The sequence below is a fragment of the Anolis carolinensis genome, chromosome 2 (assembly GCF_035594765.1).
Source record: "Anolis carolinensis isolate JA03-04 chromosome 2, rAnoCar3.1.pri, whole genome shotgun sequence".
NCBI classification, from domain to species: Eukaryota; Metazoa; Chordata; class Lepidosauria; order Squamata; family Dactyloidae; genus Anolis; species Anolis carolinensis.
In genome coordinates this window covers 267,813,541-267,833,379 of record NC_085842.1, presented here as the reverse complement: position 1 = coordinate 267,833,379, position 19,839 = coordinate 267,813,541, and the positions used below count along the sequence as shown (strand labels likewise).

General features: G+C 37.3%; 1 protein-coding gene across 4 annotated transcripts in view; it reads right to left on the bottom strand.

Annotated features, from left to right (window-relative positions):
* mcc (MCC regulator of WNT signaling pathway) overlaps positions 1-19,839 on the bottom strand; it is a 252,256-nt gene that overhangs the window by 71,441 nt on the left and 160,976 nt on the right. For all 4 annotated transcript variants that reach the window (XM_062972174.1, XM_062972175.1, XM_062972176.1 and 1 more), the window contains one exon: positions 9,300-9,442. In XM_062972174.1, the coding sequence (XP_062828244.1) occupies positions 9,300-9,442 (143 nt within the window). The remainder of the gene's footprint in view (positions 1-9,299; positions 9,443-19,839) is intronic.

Here is a 19,839-nt window from a genome sequence, read left to right as displayed (position 1 = left end):
AGAGATGTATTTATTGAAGAGTAGTGGTTTTCATGTTTCATGACTTAGGTTGCTGTGAGTTTTTTGGGCTCTATGACCACGTTCCAGAAGCATTCTCTCCTGATGTTTCGCCCACATCTATGACAGGCACCCTCAGAGGTTGAGGGGTCTGTTGGGAACTAAATAAGTGAGGTTTATAGTTTCCAAAAGTCCCCAAAATCTCTGAGGATGCCTGCCATAGATATGGGTGAACGTCAGGAGAGAATGCTTCTGGAACATGGCCATACAGCCTGGTAAACTCACAGCAACCCAGTGATTCTGGCCATGAAAGCCTTTGACAACACATTTCAAAACTTAGTTAATAGAAACTCTTTGTCTGGACAGTTTTGGAACAGTAGAAACGATGTAAGGATGAATAGTAATGTCGTCTTTCTTAAAACTTTCAGGTCTGACAGTTTTTGTTTCAAAAGGAATGTCATATTATACTGCGTATTGCTAACTCCCTTAGTTTTCCATTGCCTCTAGTGCATTCCACTGCTGCTGCTCTTAAGATTTTCTCCTTGTATAATTACAGGATTGTGTTGCATTATGGGGTGCATTTTATACCTATCTTTCCTGGAGTTCTAATCTTATAATCCCCTGTCTGATAACCATGCTGGAGGTTGAGTTCAAGGCATTACAGTGTTAAACCAAGCTCTGAAGAGCACAGGGTTCAGTATCATTACCAGCTGATGACAGCAAAAGCGATTTATTCCTGCTTCTGGAATTATTCTGAATCAGAGTATTTCCCATAAATCTTAAATTAGCAACGGGCACAAAATGGTCAAAAGCACCCCAGTTTTTAGGCCTTTCAGGCCATTTTCAGAAGAGGCAGCAGGCTCATTTGAACCTGGGGCCATGGAGAACTTGTTTTTGTAAAAGACAGCCAGGGGAAATGGCCTACCACATAGGCTTCAGGAACATTACTGGCCAAAGTTATATATTTTTTTGACTGGAATAGAGGCATGACTCCAAAACTAGGGGCTCAGCCCTCCATAGTCCCAGGTGGGTGGATGAGATGCTCCCTCACCTCTTGGAAGATTCCCAATAAAGGCTGTGCTTAAGAAGAACAAGGCAATTAATTTTAATGATCCCTGTGTTCTCTGCTGGAATAACTGTTTTATGGTGGAAAGCGTTCTACAGCTAGTGCTTCACATTTATCTTTCGTGGGTTTGATTACCGGTATTTGCACATCAGACAAATATGTTCTCTATAGGAAACTAGGTCATCAGGGCAACTTTATGGTCAATTTCTGCTGGAAGAGTCACACTAGAGGATCTAGGTGTATCTAGACAGAACTCCTGGAGGAATTGGTGATTTATAGCGAGTTTTCTCTCAAATAAAAATAATGTTTTAATGGTGGGTTTTCCATCTTTGTGGGGTTTCTGTGTTCATGACCCTCACAAAAAGTGGAAGGCCTATTATATTCTTGATTTTTTTTAAAGATTAAGCAACTTGTTACCATCCCATAATAGGGGTTGCAATCAATAATATCTGGAAGGCAATTGATTGCCTACTTCTGTTTAAACTAAGGAACCTAATTTATATGTGCAAGTATACTCCTTTCTTCCTTAAATTACAGAGAACCCTTTTCCTTTTGGAATCTAGCTATAAATGTATATGCTTTGAATATGATTTTCCTGCTTCTTGGCAGGGGGTTGGACTGGATGGCCCATGAGGTCTCTTCCAACTCTATGATTCTATGTTTTCTATGCTGACTTTACATATGAAATATATACACAACCTGGTAAACATTAAATGGGGTCATATTAGCAACTGTTATCAATATGAACATACTGTTAAAATCATTATGGCTTGAGTGGACTCCCTCTTCAAGGTATTCCCATCCCAACATCTGATTTTGAGCTCAGAACTGAGAAAATTGATGTCTGAGTAATTAATTCCCACATACTTGTTACAATCTGATATGAAGCACCCAACTGGACAAGAAGACCTATCAACAAACAGATTCACACAAGGCTAGTATAGGACAGAAAAACTGTAGCATTTAAAATGAGTCTTAAACCAAGAATGCTTTTAATCTTATTTTTGTTCTCTTAATGTATACATGAGAAAGTTATTTGGCTCAAGATCAAATATATACAGGCACTCACACACTCCTTCAGGGCCAGAGGTGAGGGGAAATCACACATAGCATTCACTGAAAACAATGTGGGGATTGTAGAGCTGTAACTGTATCATCCCTAAATCCAAAGATCAAACAGAGGAGTGGCTGAAGCAATCAATCTAATGGCTTGCATAGAGATAGGAAAGGGAAGAATAGTTTCTTTGATTTCTCCTTTCTGCAAAATTGTATTATGGAATCTAATGTCTATATTAGGAGGAAGACAATTCAGCCAAGACCCTTGTCTCCCCCCGGATTCTAGAGCACTCCCTTCTTAAACTGTAGGTCCCAACCCCAAATGGGGTCCCCTTAGCAATGTTGGTGTCATGGAAAATTTGGCAACAGTAAACAGTTATTGAGTGACACCTAGACATTTACACAAATCAAGTACAGATTCAGCTGTACTTCACAAAAAGGAAAATCAACCTGTTATCAGTAAATGTTTGATTTTTATACCTATTTTATACCAATATACCTAGGGTCACGAAACAATTTCCTGGGGCGAAATGGGTCATGGGTGGAAAAAGTGTAAGAAGCCCTGTTCTAGAGGATGAGTATGGTATTGATGATAATCAAGTTGGAAGTGCTTTTCCTAAGTATTTGTAGTAGTTGAGCATTCTTCATATGTTGCTTTGTTTTGGAAAGCCAAATCATGCATTGTTCATTCTTCATGATGGCTTTTCAAAAATCCTTCCATAAGGCAGTGCTTCAGATGGAAGAACATATCGCCTTAAGCCGCTGCATTTCCACAGCATATCCCCACATGTGCTTTGATCCCATGATGACAGCTGGTGCTGGCATGAAGATGTTTCATGCAAAAGGGCAAATTGGACTAGTGAGCACAATGAAACATTATGCCAGGTCACATGCATTGTAAGACACAGATGTCCTGCAAATGGGTGAGTCATGCAAGGATTTTCTCCTTAATTGATGAGAAGAAGCACTTTGTCAATAAAAAATAGGGTTGCAAGGAAGATAGATTGCTATCTCTCAAACTGGATTCTCTACTTTTTATCTCATTTAAGAGTTTTTTTTCTGTTTTTGATTACTTACATTTTAAGTTTAAAATCAAAGTTTGCAAAGAAAGAAAAAGCTGAACAGCAAAAATGTTAATAATGGAATAGCAGTGGTCCTTCAAAACACTAACAATATACCGGTACGTAACCTCACATTCAAAGCTGCTGGGTATTCCCATTGTTGGATACCTTTGAATGCCTTCTTTTTCAAACAGAATGGGCTCACAATGAACAGTCTATAGCAGTGTTTCTTGATCTGCGGGTCCCAACCCCAAATGGGGTCCCCTTAGTTCAGTGTTGGGGTCCAGAAAAATTTGGCAGCAGTAAAGGTTTCCTGAACGTAAACTAGTGGTTGTTTTAAACATTTACATGAATCTGTTGTGTAGTGTTTACCATGGACTTTGCAGAAGACGTTTCAGCTGTACTTCATAAAAAGCCAAATCAGCTTGTTTAGCAAGCCTTGCAAATGCTGCCCTATTATCAGTAAATGTTTGATTTTTATACCTATTTTATATGCCTGTATACCTGGAGTCACGTAATAATTTCTAAGGGAGAAACCGGGCGCGAGTGGGAAAGTTTAAGAAGCCTTGGTCTATAGTTCAAACCCTGCATGCCATACACACTTTAGAGCAGTCTTGGAGATATGTCCTACGTAAAGCTGACTAAAGGCCCTCAGAGCAAATTGGTCTTCGAATCAACTTTCATAGCATTATGAATGTAGATCCGCAAAAGAAGGATGTGGGACTCTCTTAAAATCTGTTCACGCGCAAAAAGCACTTTTAAAAATCCCCATGAAAAATACTTTGCCTTGTCAGCTTCACTTAAAAACCATTTTTCTGCATTAGCAGTTATTCATCTGCAAAGGGTTTGTTTTATAAACACAATTTTTCAGACACAGATGCACCAAGGAGATTGCTGAATTGATAAAAACCCATTTACTTTGCCTGCATTCCTGAAGCACCCTAACAATTTGTACACATTTTGTCACATTTTACAAGACAATGATTCCTCAAACAAGCTCTCGTATTTTAAGTTTTAGCCCTCAGGCAGTTTTCCTCCCAGGAAATAAGACTTTATAACAAGACTACAGAGACCCACATCTCAAGGAGAAAGTAGATTAAACCCAGCCATAGGATTTACAACACACAGCAAGAAAGATTAACTATTTTAGCCCTTGATGTTTTATTGCCTGTAGCAGTAGAGAGGCACATCTACATTTTCAAGTCTATCATAACATACAAGTGCAGTGTGGTATGTCAATGAGGTCAACACATTAATGCAATGTGTAGTTTCACATTTTTAACTCATGATGAATTTGTACTATGAATGTATCTAGCAAAAGGAGGTAATAAAGAGATACATGACTAAAAATAAAAGGCAAATGGTGCAGCATTGAGAATAAAATGAAGACATGTAAGATTATGCTTTCTGTAACAATTATCTCCAGAATAGCCATGCTGGTACCCTCCAGGTGTTGTTGAATTAGTTTCCATAAACTATAGCCAGAATGGCCAATATTCACTGCTTTGAGTGCCTTTAAGAGAGAAAAAGCAGTAGATCATGATGATGACAACAATAATAGCACTATATAACAAAATTTGAAAAATTTTCTGACCCTGGTTTGAAAGTGATATTTCCTGTTAAATTGTGCAGTACTTACTTTGAAAGTAGTTGTTATACTCCAGAAACTTTGTTTTTGTGACTGACACAATCTATGTTGTATTGGTTGAGACTCAAATAGATATTCATTGAAAAACTATAGCAAAATGTGCTTCAAGTTTATGAAGTTTAATACACTTTTTTATTTATATCCCAGAAACAAAAATCGTGTTACATAACGTAATTAGGGATTATAAGAGATAACACAAAACTTCTGGAAGCTACAAGACTAAAACCCATACATTGCTACTGAAGAACATGTGTCCCTTTGGATCTTGTTACATCTTTCATCAGAGCTAGAGGGGATACCCATCATTATGGATAATGGAAGTTGTGATCCAACATATATAACCATATTTTTCCCATTTTTGCCATAGATAACTATGAAAAATTGAACCAATTTTTCTTATACTCATGACTATACTCAGGCACTGAGGCACACTAAAGAGTTTTTGCAAATTTCACTACAGGAGAACTATTTTGAAATACAAGTATACCTCAGTCAGAGAACTTGACACGTTTTGGGGTGTTGCTTCTTTAACCTTTGTATCAAAGGCAGATATATTATGGAAAGAATAGGGATAGGGTCTGGCACCACAAAAAAAGAAGAGCCATTTAACATATTTCAGAAAACGTTTCAATCCATGATTGAAATGAAACCACCCATGTTAGTAAAGTCTTGCATAAATAACCAAAAGGCTTCTTCCGAAAAGGCAGACTTCCGCTTTCACTAGCCTCCACTTTTTGAATGATTTCTTTGTTAGTGGCCAAACATACAGCTCGGTGCTCAGAACTGTATACCATCTACATAAAGGGAAAGAGATCCTACCTCAGTACAAAGCTTTTGCTGTCAACTAATATATAAGAGTCACATTACTGAGGGAACTGGAAACATGTCCCTCTAGATATCACTAACAGTTCACAATCTAGTAAATGCTTCCCAGAATCCGAAATCCCGCTGCCTCAAAACTCAGAGCAGGTTATTATTACTACGAAATGTGCTGGCTTCAAGCCTAGGCTTTGGAACCACAGAATCTGCTGGAGTTTGACAAAAGCCATCACTATTAGAGTCACTCTGACACAAACAAATGTCCTTAACATTTCCCAGCTCTCAGCCAAATGTTACTTTGAAACCTGCCATCTGTACAGAAATTACACCATTTTCTGAATGCAACAAGTCTTGGATGAACATTGGTTTTTATTTCTTCTTGCTATTTGAATTGTGGCACGGGCAATCCATGGATTATACAATTACAGTGCTGCATAAAAGAAACTAGGAACAATCAAGAAATAAAAACAGAGTGTAATAGTTAAGATAAGAGAATACAAAACTGCCTGGTCTACTTTAAAAAATCATGTTGAACAACAGGGAAAAAATCAAACAGATATATCAGAATAATTGAATGGCTTATCTCAGCACTTTCCACTATTTGTTTATAAACTGCTCTCTGCTGATAATGAGATTTCTTATTACTTCTTGCAAATCAGTCCCTCAGACTCCATCTACCCAGAATATAGGCTCCTAAAATAATAAAGCAAATGAATAAATTTTAAAGAATCAAGATGCATTACCAATTTTAGATTAGATAGGTTCCATTCTAAGTACCTCACTCTTTTGATTCCTTATCCATACAGAGTGGGCATTGGAATACCCCAGAATTGCAATCTGTTGCAGAATTAATATGGAACTTAATTTGCAAGAAGAGTAGGAATTGTAGGTCTTAGGACCACCACTGATTTTTCAAAGTATGTTTCTCCCCTCCCACCCATATAAATGTATTTTACAATATTGTCAATTGAAGAATTTTAAATAATTTCATCGAATTTCAGCTACTCACCTACCAATCTTATTGTTTTTTATGCAGATGAGCTTTTAAACACATCAGTTGGCTGATCTCACAGGTTAACCAGCAGAGAGATCTGCTGGCTGAGGTCAGCTGGCATAAGGGTCTCCCCCAAAAGGGAGTGGGTTTGGAATTCTTCAGGTAACTGAGGATGCATCTACACTGTAGAATGAATACAGTTTGACACCACTATACTACACAATACTATGGAATAATGGGAGTTGTGAAAAAGTACTGATGCCTCAAAACTACACCTCCCATAATTCCATAGCATTGAGCCAGGGAGGTTAAAGAGGTGTTGAGCTGCACTAATTCTACTGTGTAGATGCACTCCGAGTCAACTGGCAAAGACAGTTTTAAAGGGAAATTAGACAAGCCCCTACATCAGGGGTCCCCAAACTAAGGCCCGGGGGCCGGATGCGGCCCTCCGAGGTCGTTTACCTGGCCCCCACCCTCAGTTTTATAATATAATATATTGTATATACATATAATATTGAGAATAATGTTATAATGTAATACAATATAATACTAATAATAATACCATATAATAATATTAATTATAAATTCTATATTACATATAATATTACTAATAATATTACAGTATAGTGGTATAGTTCAATATAGTAATATATAATGCTAATATTGTGCTATGCTAATAATATATTGTATGTACATATAATTTGTAAATCACTCTGAGTCCCCTTTGGGGTGAGAAGGGTGTGATACAAATGGAGTAAATAAAGGCAGCAAATAAATAAATAATAATAAATTTTAGACTTAGGCTCGCCCAAAGTCTGAAATGACTTGAAGGCACACAACAACAACGACAATCCTAATTAACTTGACTATCTCATTGGCCAGAAGCAGGACCACACTTCCCATTGAAATCCTGATAAATGTATGTTGGTTAAAATTGTTTTTATTTTTAAATATTGTATTGTTCTTTCATTGTTCTTGTTGTTGTTGTTGTTGTTGCACTACAAATAAGACATGTGCAGTGTGCATCGGAATTTGTTTGCATTTTTTTTTTCAAATGTTAATCCGGCCCCTCAACAGCCTGAAGGTTTGTGGACCGGCCCTCGGCTTAAAAAGTTTGAGGACCCCTGCCCTACATTGTCATCCTTTCGCAGGGACTTTGAAAACCTGGATGTTTCAGTTTGCATTTGAGAACACCTAGTCCCTACAGTAGTTAGAAATGCCCAGTCCCTATGTCCCATCATAATATTCTGTTCTCTGCACTTCACCCGATACCTGGCCCTATGATATGCTGCTTGCACTTTCCCATGCCCGGCCCTTTTATAGCCTGGTCATGCCCATTGTGCTACGGCAATTGGTTTGATTGAGTTTTAAAGCTGCTGTTTTATACTCTTGTATTTTACCTAATTGTGCTTTTATCTGGATTGCTATATTTAACTATGTTATTATTTTGATTGTGTTTTTGCTCTGATTGATTGTTTTTTTTTAATTTATATCTATGGGCATTTTGTCCCATATGTAAGCCGCCCTGAGTTCTTTGGGGAGATGGTAGTGGGGTATAAGAATAAAGAAGTTATTATTATTAGTATTAGTATTATCATTATAAATGTCATTATTTCTGTATGTGTGTATGTAAAGAAAATCTGACAGAGAAATAAAAAAAATGTTTAATAATATGTAAATGTACTTTCTGTGCTCTGCATGTTTTGTTTTTTTAATATTCTTGATAGTGCATTTACAAATGTAACTGCAGACACGGGACATTTTTATATCCCCCCCCCCCAATAATTAAATTCTCACTGGGGTCAGAATATAATAATAATAATAATAATAATAATAATAATAATAATAATAATAATAATAATAATAATAAAAACTTTATTTATACCCCGCCACCATCTCCCCAACGGGGACTCGGGGCGGCTTACATGGGGCCATGCCCAGGACAATACAATATAGCAAAATATAAAAACAACATATCATAATACAATAAATAATCATGTACAGTACAACACAAAATCAAAAAAGCAATATAACAGGGCGGGCCGCATGAACACTCAGTTAAAACTTGGGGTGAGAAAAAGATAAGAATAAAAACCACAGGGAACAGGGACATAAGATAGAAAAACAGTCTAGAGGATAGATGTTGGGGGGAGTAACAAAAGAAGTATAACAGTTACTCTCCGAAAGCACACCGGAAGAGCCATGTTTTTAAATCTTTCCTAAAGGCTAAAAGAGTGGGGGCTTGCCTGATTTCAATGGGCAGTGAGTTCCATAATCGGGGGGCCACAGCAGAAAAGGCCCTCTCCCTAGTTCCCACAAGGCGGGTCTGGGATATAGGCAGTGGCGACAGGAGAATATATCCCAGATTGAGTAATACAAAATAAAATGTACTTTTTAAAACCTGGTCGGATCAAAGCTAATCAAGATATACTATTCTGCATTTATTGCTACAACAATAAATTGCATTTATTCCATCTCCATGTGACTGCAAACTAGGATATTAACTTTTCTTGCTTTTTGATGAGAAGTTTCCCACAGTTCTAAGCCAACTAATCAGCCATGCCATCATATTTTTTTATCTTTCCTGTAAAGATTTTTATCAGTCTCTCAAAAGCTGTAAAATATTATTCCATCAGATGCAATAAGAACACTGCTCACCCATGTCAGCTGTGACCATAGTTGACTGGTTCTCTGGGACAGAAACTGAAGTCTGATCTTGGTCCATGCTGTGTGAGTCTTCATTGGCTTCATGCTGGCTGTGACTAAGTTCTGATCGCAGTTCTGAATACTCATCTTCTTCCCTGAGGGGAAATTCACAAATAAATGATTTCCACACACAACAACCAAAATAAATACAAAATAATAAAAGCACCAATGTGGGTCTTATAATTATAACAATGAAGAATATGCACTCTCTAAAATTATTCTGCATTTTATGCTCAGCGACACTATAGAAGGCATAAGCAAACTTTAGCCTCCAGGAGTTTTGGCAGGCTGTTAGGAATTGTGGGAGTTGATATCCAAAACGCCTGGAGGGCCGAAGTTTGCCCATGCCTGATATAGATATGAGCAACATCTGTAACACTGTGGTCAACATACACTTAAGGCTCAGAAAATTCACCACAGATTGCATGGAAAAGTAAGATTTAGTCTAGATACAGGAAACCTTTGGTCCTCCAGATGTTTTATACTGCATTTCCCAGAATTCCTGGCTAGCTAAAGAGTCTAAGTTTCCCCATCTCTGAGTTCCCCATTCCATCTTATGCAATAGCTGGTTTAGCAATGTAGATTTTGTTTGAAAATATTTCTATCATTTTTCCAGGTATTATGTTTACTTTCCTGTGAAGATGAGTATGTATGACTGAAACAAGGCCATCCAGTACATATGACTGAGTTGAGATCTGGACCGAAACCTGACCAGTCTACCGTTAGTGATGTGACGTGGAAAACCTGATGTGTGTCAGAAATTACTTAGGAATAAAATTAATGAACACTATAAAAAGGGAATCAAAATACACAGTAACTTTCAAAATCAAAGTTGCAGTTAATATAGCCCCCAACATTCTAGGAAATGCACACACTTATGAGTACAACTCTTGAGGCACGCTAAACTGCATGCTAACAAATCAAAAACAATTATTTGCTACTGAATTGCCATGTCTTAACATATATTTATTTATTCCAACACAAACACTCTCCAAATAAAAATTATTATATTCAAATATAAGATTTGAACCATACCAGCTGCAGGTTATTGATTTCTCCCCTAATCAAATATTTTGGTTCAGCTACTTTTAGCTAAATTTACACAGCACATAAAAGTGATGAGGATTCATTTTGGTTATTGAATTCAAGCACATATGCTAAGTATGCTAAAATCAGATCTCCATTATGTCCAGGCCAGCAGAAAATTTTCTCATTCCTTTTCCATCCAAAAAACTCACATTATGTTCCATTCCATAGTCTGGCTGTCTCAATATACCAGTAATCATGTGAAAATATTCTGCAAAACAGCAATCTATCACACCTATGCAGCACTTAGAGAAGAGAAGGAAGATAACAAGCAGGAAGAGGTTGCTGTCTGTTGCTGCCTTGGACTCCTGCTTCACCAGTGGGACTTGCTACTCCATTCAGAATTCAGGTACTGATTCAACAGATACTGCTGACCATACAGCTCAGCTTCCTTACTTGTCCCAGCTATAAAAGCTGGACTTGTGAAGGGCACATCTGCTGTTGGCAGAGTTTTTACTGAAGAAGGTAACATCGAAGTGGATTCCTCTTGGGCAGGAGCACTTTGGGGATGCATCAGTGAGACAGCCTGTCCCTTTGTTAGACAGAGAGGAATGCCTGGTACAGTAGAGTCTCACTTATCCAAGCTAAACGGGCCAGCAGAAGCTTGGATAAGCAAATATCTTGGATAATAAGGAGGGATTAAGGAAAAGCCTATTAAACATCAAATTAGGTTATGATTTTACAAATTAAGCACCAAAACATCATGTTATACAACAAATTTGACAGAAAAAGTAGTTCAATGCGCAGTAATGTTATGTTGTAATTACTGTATTTATGAATTTAGCACCAAAATATCATGATATATTGAAAACATTGACTACAAAAATGGCTTGGCTAATCCAGAAGCTTGGATAAGCGAGGCTTGGATAAGTGAGACTCTACTGTACTTGCTTTCAATACCTGTCCTCCAGTATGTTGTTTACTGATGGACTGATTGTAAAGAAAAATAAAGAAATAAAGAAAGATGTGTTTTTAATAGAAGGGGGAGTTGGAAGAAATCTGGAAGATGCCAATAGACTTGTAAGGGCAGGACGTACAGAGTTGCATTATCATGGGAGGGGGAAGGATAATAGCATGTTCTTGCCCCAAACTATCTTCCAATTTGAATAGTGATCTTCATGTGGAGGCACTTTCTGTAGCTCCTTGGGCTTGGACAGATCAGTATTTAGTTGAGTTTAGACTCACCAGGACACCTCTGCAAGGACAGGGGGATGATTTAATTGATCTACTTTAGTAGGTCAATGGTTCAGGGATAGTTTCCTGACAGCACTTTTTTCTATAACCTTGCAGGAAATTCAGTTGAAGCCCAGGCTAATCTCAGGTTGATGAATGTGAGTTCTCATGAGCATCCATTCTTTCTATCCTTTGATTTCCAGAGAACTGGCAGTGATAAAATCTATGAGCTGGAGACCATCCTGACACTGGTGGAAGACTTGGAGTAAGTTCAACTGAAGATAGGCTGGAACTTATTTGAAGTTTTACACTGTGACAGGACAGGTGGCAAAGAAATTATTCTTTTCTGTCACCACTATATCTGTAAAGAGCTGTTCAGTTGAGTTGTTTCAAGTGGTCTTGCCCAAGAGAACACTTGCCCCACTATGCAGCCTATAGCAAAAATGTTGAAAGACAATAAAATATGCTGAGATCCATGGCTATGCTTGGATACTATAGTCGATACATTCCCAGTGGAAGTAACTTCTGCTTATAAAATAGTAAGTGGGTGAAGACAGTAGTAAGTAACTCCTTACAAGAAGACAGATTTCTAACATGCATAAAGGAGGCAATCACATGGCTTCTGTTGGATAATTATCAGCTGCTGTCCTACTTTCCATTTTTGAACGATGTATCAGAATGTATGGGGGCATCTCAGCTTCAGAGGGTCCTGGATGAAAAAGATATCTCGATCCATTTCAATGTTTTCATGCCTGTTTATGGTGTCGTTAGTGGACAAGCCTTTCTTGAAATTGGACAGGGATATGGTTCTGCTGAAACTCTCAGTGGCTTTTGATACTATCTTTCTGGGCCATCTTGCTGGCGGGAGGGTTGCAGCTAGTTTTACAGTGACTCTGTTTCTTCCTGTAAAAGTTACCTGGAAAATTCTTCTGGGGAATTCCCAGGCAGCCACCGCCTCAAAGAAAGAAACACACAGCTGGCATGTTCCCCAGAGACAGCATGAAGCATGTGTGTTTGCTGGTGTGCCTGGATGATGAGGCTTGCCACTGCTTCCACCGTTGCCCTATGAAATTGTATTAATAGTGACATGAGCATTCATGTTTTTTGCTATCCATGTGGGATCCACTATATACTGCTCACATTAATTCTAATTTGTAAAATGCTTTTAGGGAAAAGAGGAGATACAAATATTCAGTAATTCTTCTCAAATAAATGTAGCGAGAGACAGTGGTCAATGCAGGATGTGCACTGTGGGAACAATGGAATCTGACGGAATTGAGATGCTTTTCACCACCCCAAAAAGCTCCCAGGAGACAGCTTTCAGTTTGATATTGCTGTTGGGTTTGGGTCAAAAAACCAAATCTCCTGGAACATCTTTTTAAAAAGAACATCACTTTTGCAAATCTTGCACAATACCCACTCAGCTCAATGTGGTATGGGCAATTAATTCTGCATGGGCCAAGGAAATAAGTGTGTCTCCCAAGATCTAAATCAGAAGTTTCTCCTCAGTGTTTGCTAAGACCCAGAGCAGATATCTTCAGCATCTAGTCAAGATTTTTTTCAGAGAAGGGGACTTTTCTGTATCATGTTCTTCCTGATGAGAAGTCCTGGAAGACTTGAAAGCTTGCCTTTTAAAATTCATGTTAAACAAATGGTTTATTCACATAGCTTACATGACATTGGGTAAGAAGAATTGGCTCTCCTAGCTTCACTTTCAGAATTATTTCAAAAAATGTCCACTAACTTTTCTAGTCACTATTTACATGGTCACCAATTCTGAGTGCAGTCATTTCTATCAAGAAGTCAGTTGCAACAACACACATTTAGATCATGGGCAAAACAAAGGAATGATTACTACCTCACCATACTGCCCTTCATAAACCCATATTCATAAACCTCAAATATACAATACGTATTTAGAACAAATATATTCTCCAAGGATTATTGTCTATAAACAGCACAAAGAAAATACTAAAATGTAACAAATTACTATCTTCAGATCTAAGCAACATTTGAAGATGTTGTGCAATATCAGTTAAAACAGATGGGAATATCAAACCCTAAATAGCATCAAAGTACAACATAATGAAATGTGGATTAATGTTCTATGAATAAGTTAATTATTAGGCATAACACAAGCCAACAATAATTAGCTTTAGACAAAAAACAATTACCATGCAGTCAAAGAGCTGTCTTTTTTGGTCAGAAGGGTAATTTGTTTGCTCATTTATGTCAGTTCCTTGCAATTAGTCCTTCATTTTAAAACCTGAATTATTTCTCTGAGTAGAAAAGAGAATAGGTTAAGAGATAATCATAATGCTATACACACTTATACACACAAGCTGTATTGAACCTTCTTTGCTTTTATTTTTTGTCAAGCAAGCTTAAATCCAAACTCTCAGTATTATTTTTTTCATGGTGAATGTTACAAATTGTCAGTTGATTTTGGTAAAACCTCCAAAAGAAATACATATATTCATTTGTCTTATGCAGAAGTGCATGTAAAGTAAAAAGACACATTTTCTCATCAATTTTGTTGACTAACTGCACACAATTTGGTTACTAAATAACATAAATAAATTTCCATATACAAACTCTGCACTTCAGTCTCCAAGCCTTCCCAGCCCGCCATGTGGACATATTGTCCCACTCCGGGGTTCCTGAGCCACAAGTTAAGAACCAAAACTGCATTCCTGCATGTAAAACGTGATGAGTAATTGTCAATCTCTGTTGCATTTTCATTATATCAGACATTAACAGAACTCCCACTGGTCATGGAAATAAAGTTCAAGGCTAACTCTGCTCAGTAACTACATGGCAGAGATAAGCATCCAAAGCGATTGCCCAATAGCTCCATACTGCTTATCATACAGAAACAAACTACACAGACTGTCATTGCTTCCTTTGAAGTAATACCCACAGAAATGTCCTCTTGGCTTAATGTATATTTTGATGATCAGGCTGTTCTTAACACAGGAACACTCTCCCCACTGTAGCTCTCATGGTAACTCCTTTGATGTCTTTGCTATCTTTTATATTACGGTTGAAGATCTTTCTACTGTAACAAGCTTTTAAACTGATTCTTTTTAAAAGGCTTCGATGATCTGTACACTCTGCTTTGCATATTATTTTAATCATTCTGCAACAGGTCTATTGTGTTTAGCTGATTTTTATGGATCTATGAGTTTTTGCTGAATCTTGCTGAATACCACTCAGAGAACTTGATTGAAGAATGGGGCTGACAATCATAGGGCAGTAAAGAATAGTAGTGTTCCATTGGTAGAACAGTAAGATCCAGTGGAACCGGGTGAGGGGAAATCATTTACATCAGATGTAGGCAACTGAGTAGGCATGGGTCATTCTTCCATCCTCTGATCACCTGGAAAGCTGCAGCATTATATTTCAAAGGACCTCAAGTGACGTGATTATAATTTCCGGCCATCGTTTTGGTCAATGTTGGGATCTGTTTGGGGTGGTGGGTTTTTAGGCAGTTTTGGAAGATTTAGGGTCGATGGGAGCAAAGAAATTACCTCAAAACCAGTCCTGCAAATTTTGGGGGGAAAGTGAAGGTTTCTGAGGGATTTCTGGATGTCCTATGGCCTGTATTTAGGGGTCCTAAGGACTTCACATATTGACTGCAGGCTACACTTTACTTATCCATGTTATAAACTAATATATGTTCTTGCAACATTGAACTAACCAACAAAGGCCATAAAAGGCCATCTCTTGCTCTGTTGCAGGAAACTCTGCTCATTATAAAACTTTTAAAAAATTAAAGTATAAGACATGACAAAAGAAGCATCAACCATAAAAATGTGCACACACATGTGCACACAGTGTTATATGGCATGATTCAGGTTCTGTATTTACCTATACGTTTTACTCTATCTTACAACCACAAACTAATTTCTTGTCAACAATGGCCCTTATAAGTTATTGTACCTTTCAAAAATGGGACTGCACACTCAGTAGATGCTGGTCTTGAACTATTAATTTCTGTTAATTAACAAAAATTAATTTCTATTACTGTCTGTCATGAAATTAAGAGAAACCAAGCTTCTAAAAATTAATCCTTCTATCTCTTCAGTTTTAGTTAACATTTTCTGAGAGTTCATCAGCAAGAGCCACTTACCAGAATGAAGGAAACCATTCAGAGTGTCATTTTCTAGCACTGTGTTATATCTATCTAGGTCATTTTTAAAATTCTAAAATACTTGCCAGGGTGTGTAGAGAGCATTTCCACCAGCAATAGAACCCCCTGCCTCTCAAGATTTTTTGTTTTTGTTTCAAAACACGTCTTGCACCAAAATAGCCTCCAGCAGTTCAGTGTGGGTTGTGACCTCGCCAAGCCCTCAACGGGGCTAATGTGCCTCCCTCCAGCTTCTACAGTTGCCCACCTTGGTTTACAGGAAGACCTAAACTGTTTAGCTGGTGTTTGATCAGATTACACTAACTAAAAACTGCCTTAAATTAGGGCACTGATTTATTCGGATACATAATTAAAAAGGGAAACAAAAAGGGCACTACAATTTAGTCTTTAGATTTGCTTTCCTGAGTTAATGGTAATAAAAGGCATTATAGAAATGGCACATAGATGCTTTCCCCACCCTCCTCATTGCTAAGGAATTCTTCAGGGTGTTGACAGCATGTACACAGTAATTCTCTCATGGCTTCAAACACCATCTAGGCATTGGCTGCTTTCCAACAGTCATTCTGCTTTAATTAGTGCTGCTAAAGCACTTTGGTATCCTCAGGTGTGAGGTCCTCTGTGAATGCAGGGTTGGTTACAATTATATTTATGCTAATATTTTTGTCGGATGTTCACACAAACAGACAGCTTCTATTTCTAGATTATTTCCTCCCGATAATGATGGAACGACAGCCACACAACTAGTTTGACTCTATTACAGAATGGACAACCTGTGCCTCTAAGAAATTAGTTTCACAAAATTAAATGTTTGTTTCCTATAGAACATGGGTAAAGTGTAACGCTTTTTCAGTAGCTGAAAAATATGGAGAATTAAACATTTTCTTGTTTATTGTGGAGAAAGTTAAGGAAATTCACCTTTCCCACCATCCAATTTGTGCCACAAAATATGTAACTACCAGTAATTGTTTGCCATAAAGCACTTGCATTCATCTCGTTTTGCCTGACAGTACAATGGGAGTCACAGGCCAGCTCACAAGACTGAAGTTGGCTATCTGTATAATATTACATATTAATAAAGAACTACCCTTGTTGCTTATTTTAGACTTGTTTGAGGTGTTCTCAATATGTTTCAGACGTAAAAAGAATTGTGGCATAACTGATGCAAGCAACCTGCATTATCTACAATAAGAACAAACATAATTTTGTTGTTAAATTCATTGGTTTCATAACAGGTGATCAATAAACTAAAGACTTGCACTGGAGAGATGTGCAAATCGAAATGCCAAGTGACAAAATGTGTTTGTGTGTAGGTATATAAACATACACAAACATCCTACACTGCTTTCAGAATGTAGATTTATTAAGGAATGTTTTACTCTAATTTAATAAGGGCTGAAACCATCCAACACCAATCTTTTGTTATTCTCTTGTTTACTCCTAATGCTATACTCAACATTTTCTTACTGGAGACAGCCCAAGTCTGAGAAGGAAAGAATAAAAACACAATCTGTGGAATAACATTGTGCTAGTAAAAATCTTAGCTTTTCAGAGCCTTTGTACTGAAAACCAACAAGTCAGTAATCCAACTCTGTGATAGCTAGCCCAAGACATACTTATTTATTTACTTGGAGTATTTATATCCTGCCCTTCAGCCAAACAAGTTTCCAAGGTGGCTTCCTAATAAATAATTTGACAGTTGCCTGCCTTCAAGCTTACAATCTAAAGAAGACATAAAACATAAGTAAAAAGGAATGGCTGCCAATAAAAATCAACACTGAGTAAAAATGAGTGTCCCTAGTTAAAACATCATAGGAAATGAAAAGGGCAGTCTTAACAATGAAGTATGTTACAATCAAAATGTTACGAGGCCAGCTTAAAATTATGGGTTTAAGTAGATAATATTAGTTTTTGGTGTATTTAAAATATATCAAAATTGAAAATAGTGGGGGGAAAACAAGTTTTGAGAAGAGATATTAAAGATGCACAGTTAAAGGCATGATGGTGGTTTGCATAAAACCCAGGAAGAGAGATATATTACACACTTATGACAGAAGTATGGCACACCAGCATTTTAACAGATCTACAAAGAATGTGGAGCCCCCAAAAGCGCAGTGGGTTAAACCACTGAGCTGCTGAACTTGGTGACAAAAAGATTGGAGGTTTGAATCCGGGGAGCGGGGTGATCTCCCGGTGTTACCCCCAGCTTCTCCCAACCTAGCAGTTTGAAAACATGCAAATGTGAGTAGATCAATAGATACCTCTTCAGCAGGAAGGTAACAGCGCTTCATGCAGTCATGCTGGCCACATGAGCCTGGAGGTGTCTATGGACAATGCCGGCTCTTCGGCTTAGATATGGAGATGAGCACCAACCCACAGAGTTGGACATGACTAGGCTTAATGTCAGGGGAAAACCTTTACCTTTGCCTACTATAAAGAATATGAATGTGTTCTTCCTTGCAAATCCGTCTACTCTTCAAATAATGAACCTTGGATCAAAAATAATAACTTCTAGTTCATATTTCAATAACGTCATTATACTTACTATATAGTTTCAAGTACAGTAGAGTCTCACTTATCCAACATAAACGGGCCGGCAGAATGTTGGATAAGCGAATGTGTTGGATAATAAGGAGGGATTAAGGAAAAGCCTATTAAACATCAAATTAGGTTATGATTTTACAAATTAAGCACCAAAACATCATGTTATACAACAAATTTGACAGAAAAGGTAGTTCATTACGTAGTAATGCTATGTAGTAATTACTGTATTTACAAATTTAGCACCAAAATATCATGATATATTGAAAACATTAACTACAAAAATGTGTTGGATAATCCAGAACGTTGGATAAGCGAATGTTGGATAAGTGAGACTCTACTGTAATTTCTGACCTATGGCAACCCTATCGCAGGTTGGCAAAATTTGTTCAGAGAGGCTTTGCTGAAAGTGATTTCCCAAGATGGGCTTCCAAGGCTGAGTGGAATCCCAGTCTAATACTCAAACCATTTACACTATGCTGGCTCAAAAATGAACTTAGGTAGTTTGTTTCTTTTAAAATTACAGAACTCGGATTAAACCATTGTTTACCTGGGTCAGAGATCATTTTTGCAATGTACACAATCTGGAAAACATGGGTATAAGATTGCTCGGGTATACTGCATATTTAATCACTAAGCATGATAATTAGAAATGCAAAATGGCAGAATTTTAACACATCTTTTCTTTTGGTCTACTACTTTGTCGATTAAAAATGCAGGTGGAATTATGCCTCCCTCCCTCACATCCCTAATGGTGATGGTAGTGATTCACAAAGAATCACTACCATCACCATTAGAAAAATTTACTGATTCTTGAAAGACAGGGCAACATTACAGATATTGATTATTTGTCTTTTAAGAAAATAGCTTTAAAACAGAAGAAATTCAATTTGTCACTCCCATATAAAATTACATACTGATAAAAAAGAAGTCATAGACAAGAATCTAAGCATGAACATCAATCCAGTTCTATATTTATACAACAGTCTTTAAATCATTGTCATTTTCTCACAAACATTTCAATGGCATTTCCCTCCCAAACACGCATGTACAGTAGATGTAATTTTACATATGAGGATTACAAACCAGACTTTCTGGAACCAGAACTTATAGTGATGGATTACATACAGTTTCCCAGTTCTTAGCTATAATCATTTTTCCAGTGTTAGCGTATTGCAAAACGTATCTTTGCTCTTTCATGGCCTGAAAGATCTGGTGTCATTTAAGAGGATCATTTTGAGAGTTAAGTTTCATTATCTCTTGTAATTTCCTGTATCATCTTGGTAGCCTCCATCCAGTAAAGTTTAATGATTTTATTATATAGATTGTAGATAGATAAGATGCTGATCATTTCCATCATGTATCTATAATGTACACTAATATTTGTAAATATTTCCCTTTGATTTAACTAGAAGTTGGCACTATCATAATAGAGGATTAAAGAAACTTTGAGAGTATTATCGAAGATGAAATTGACAGATCAACTACAAACTTTCTGGTCTCTATGAAGAATAACTATTTTAAAAAACATATTCAATCTAAAAC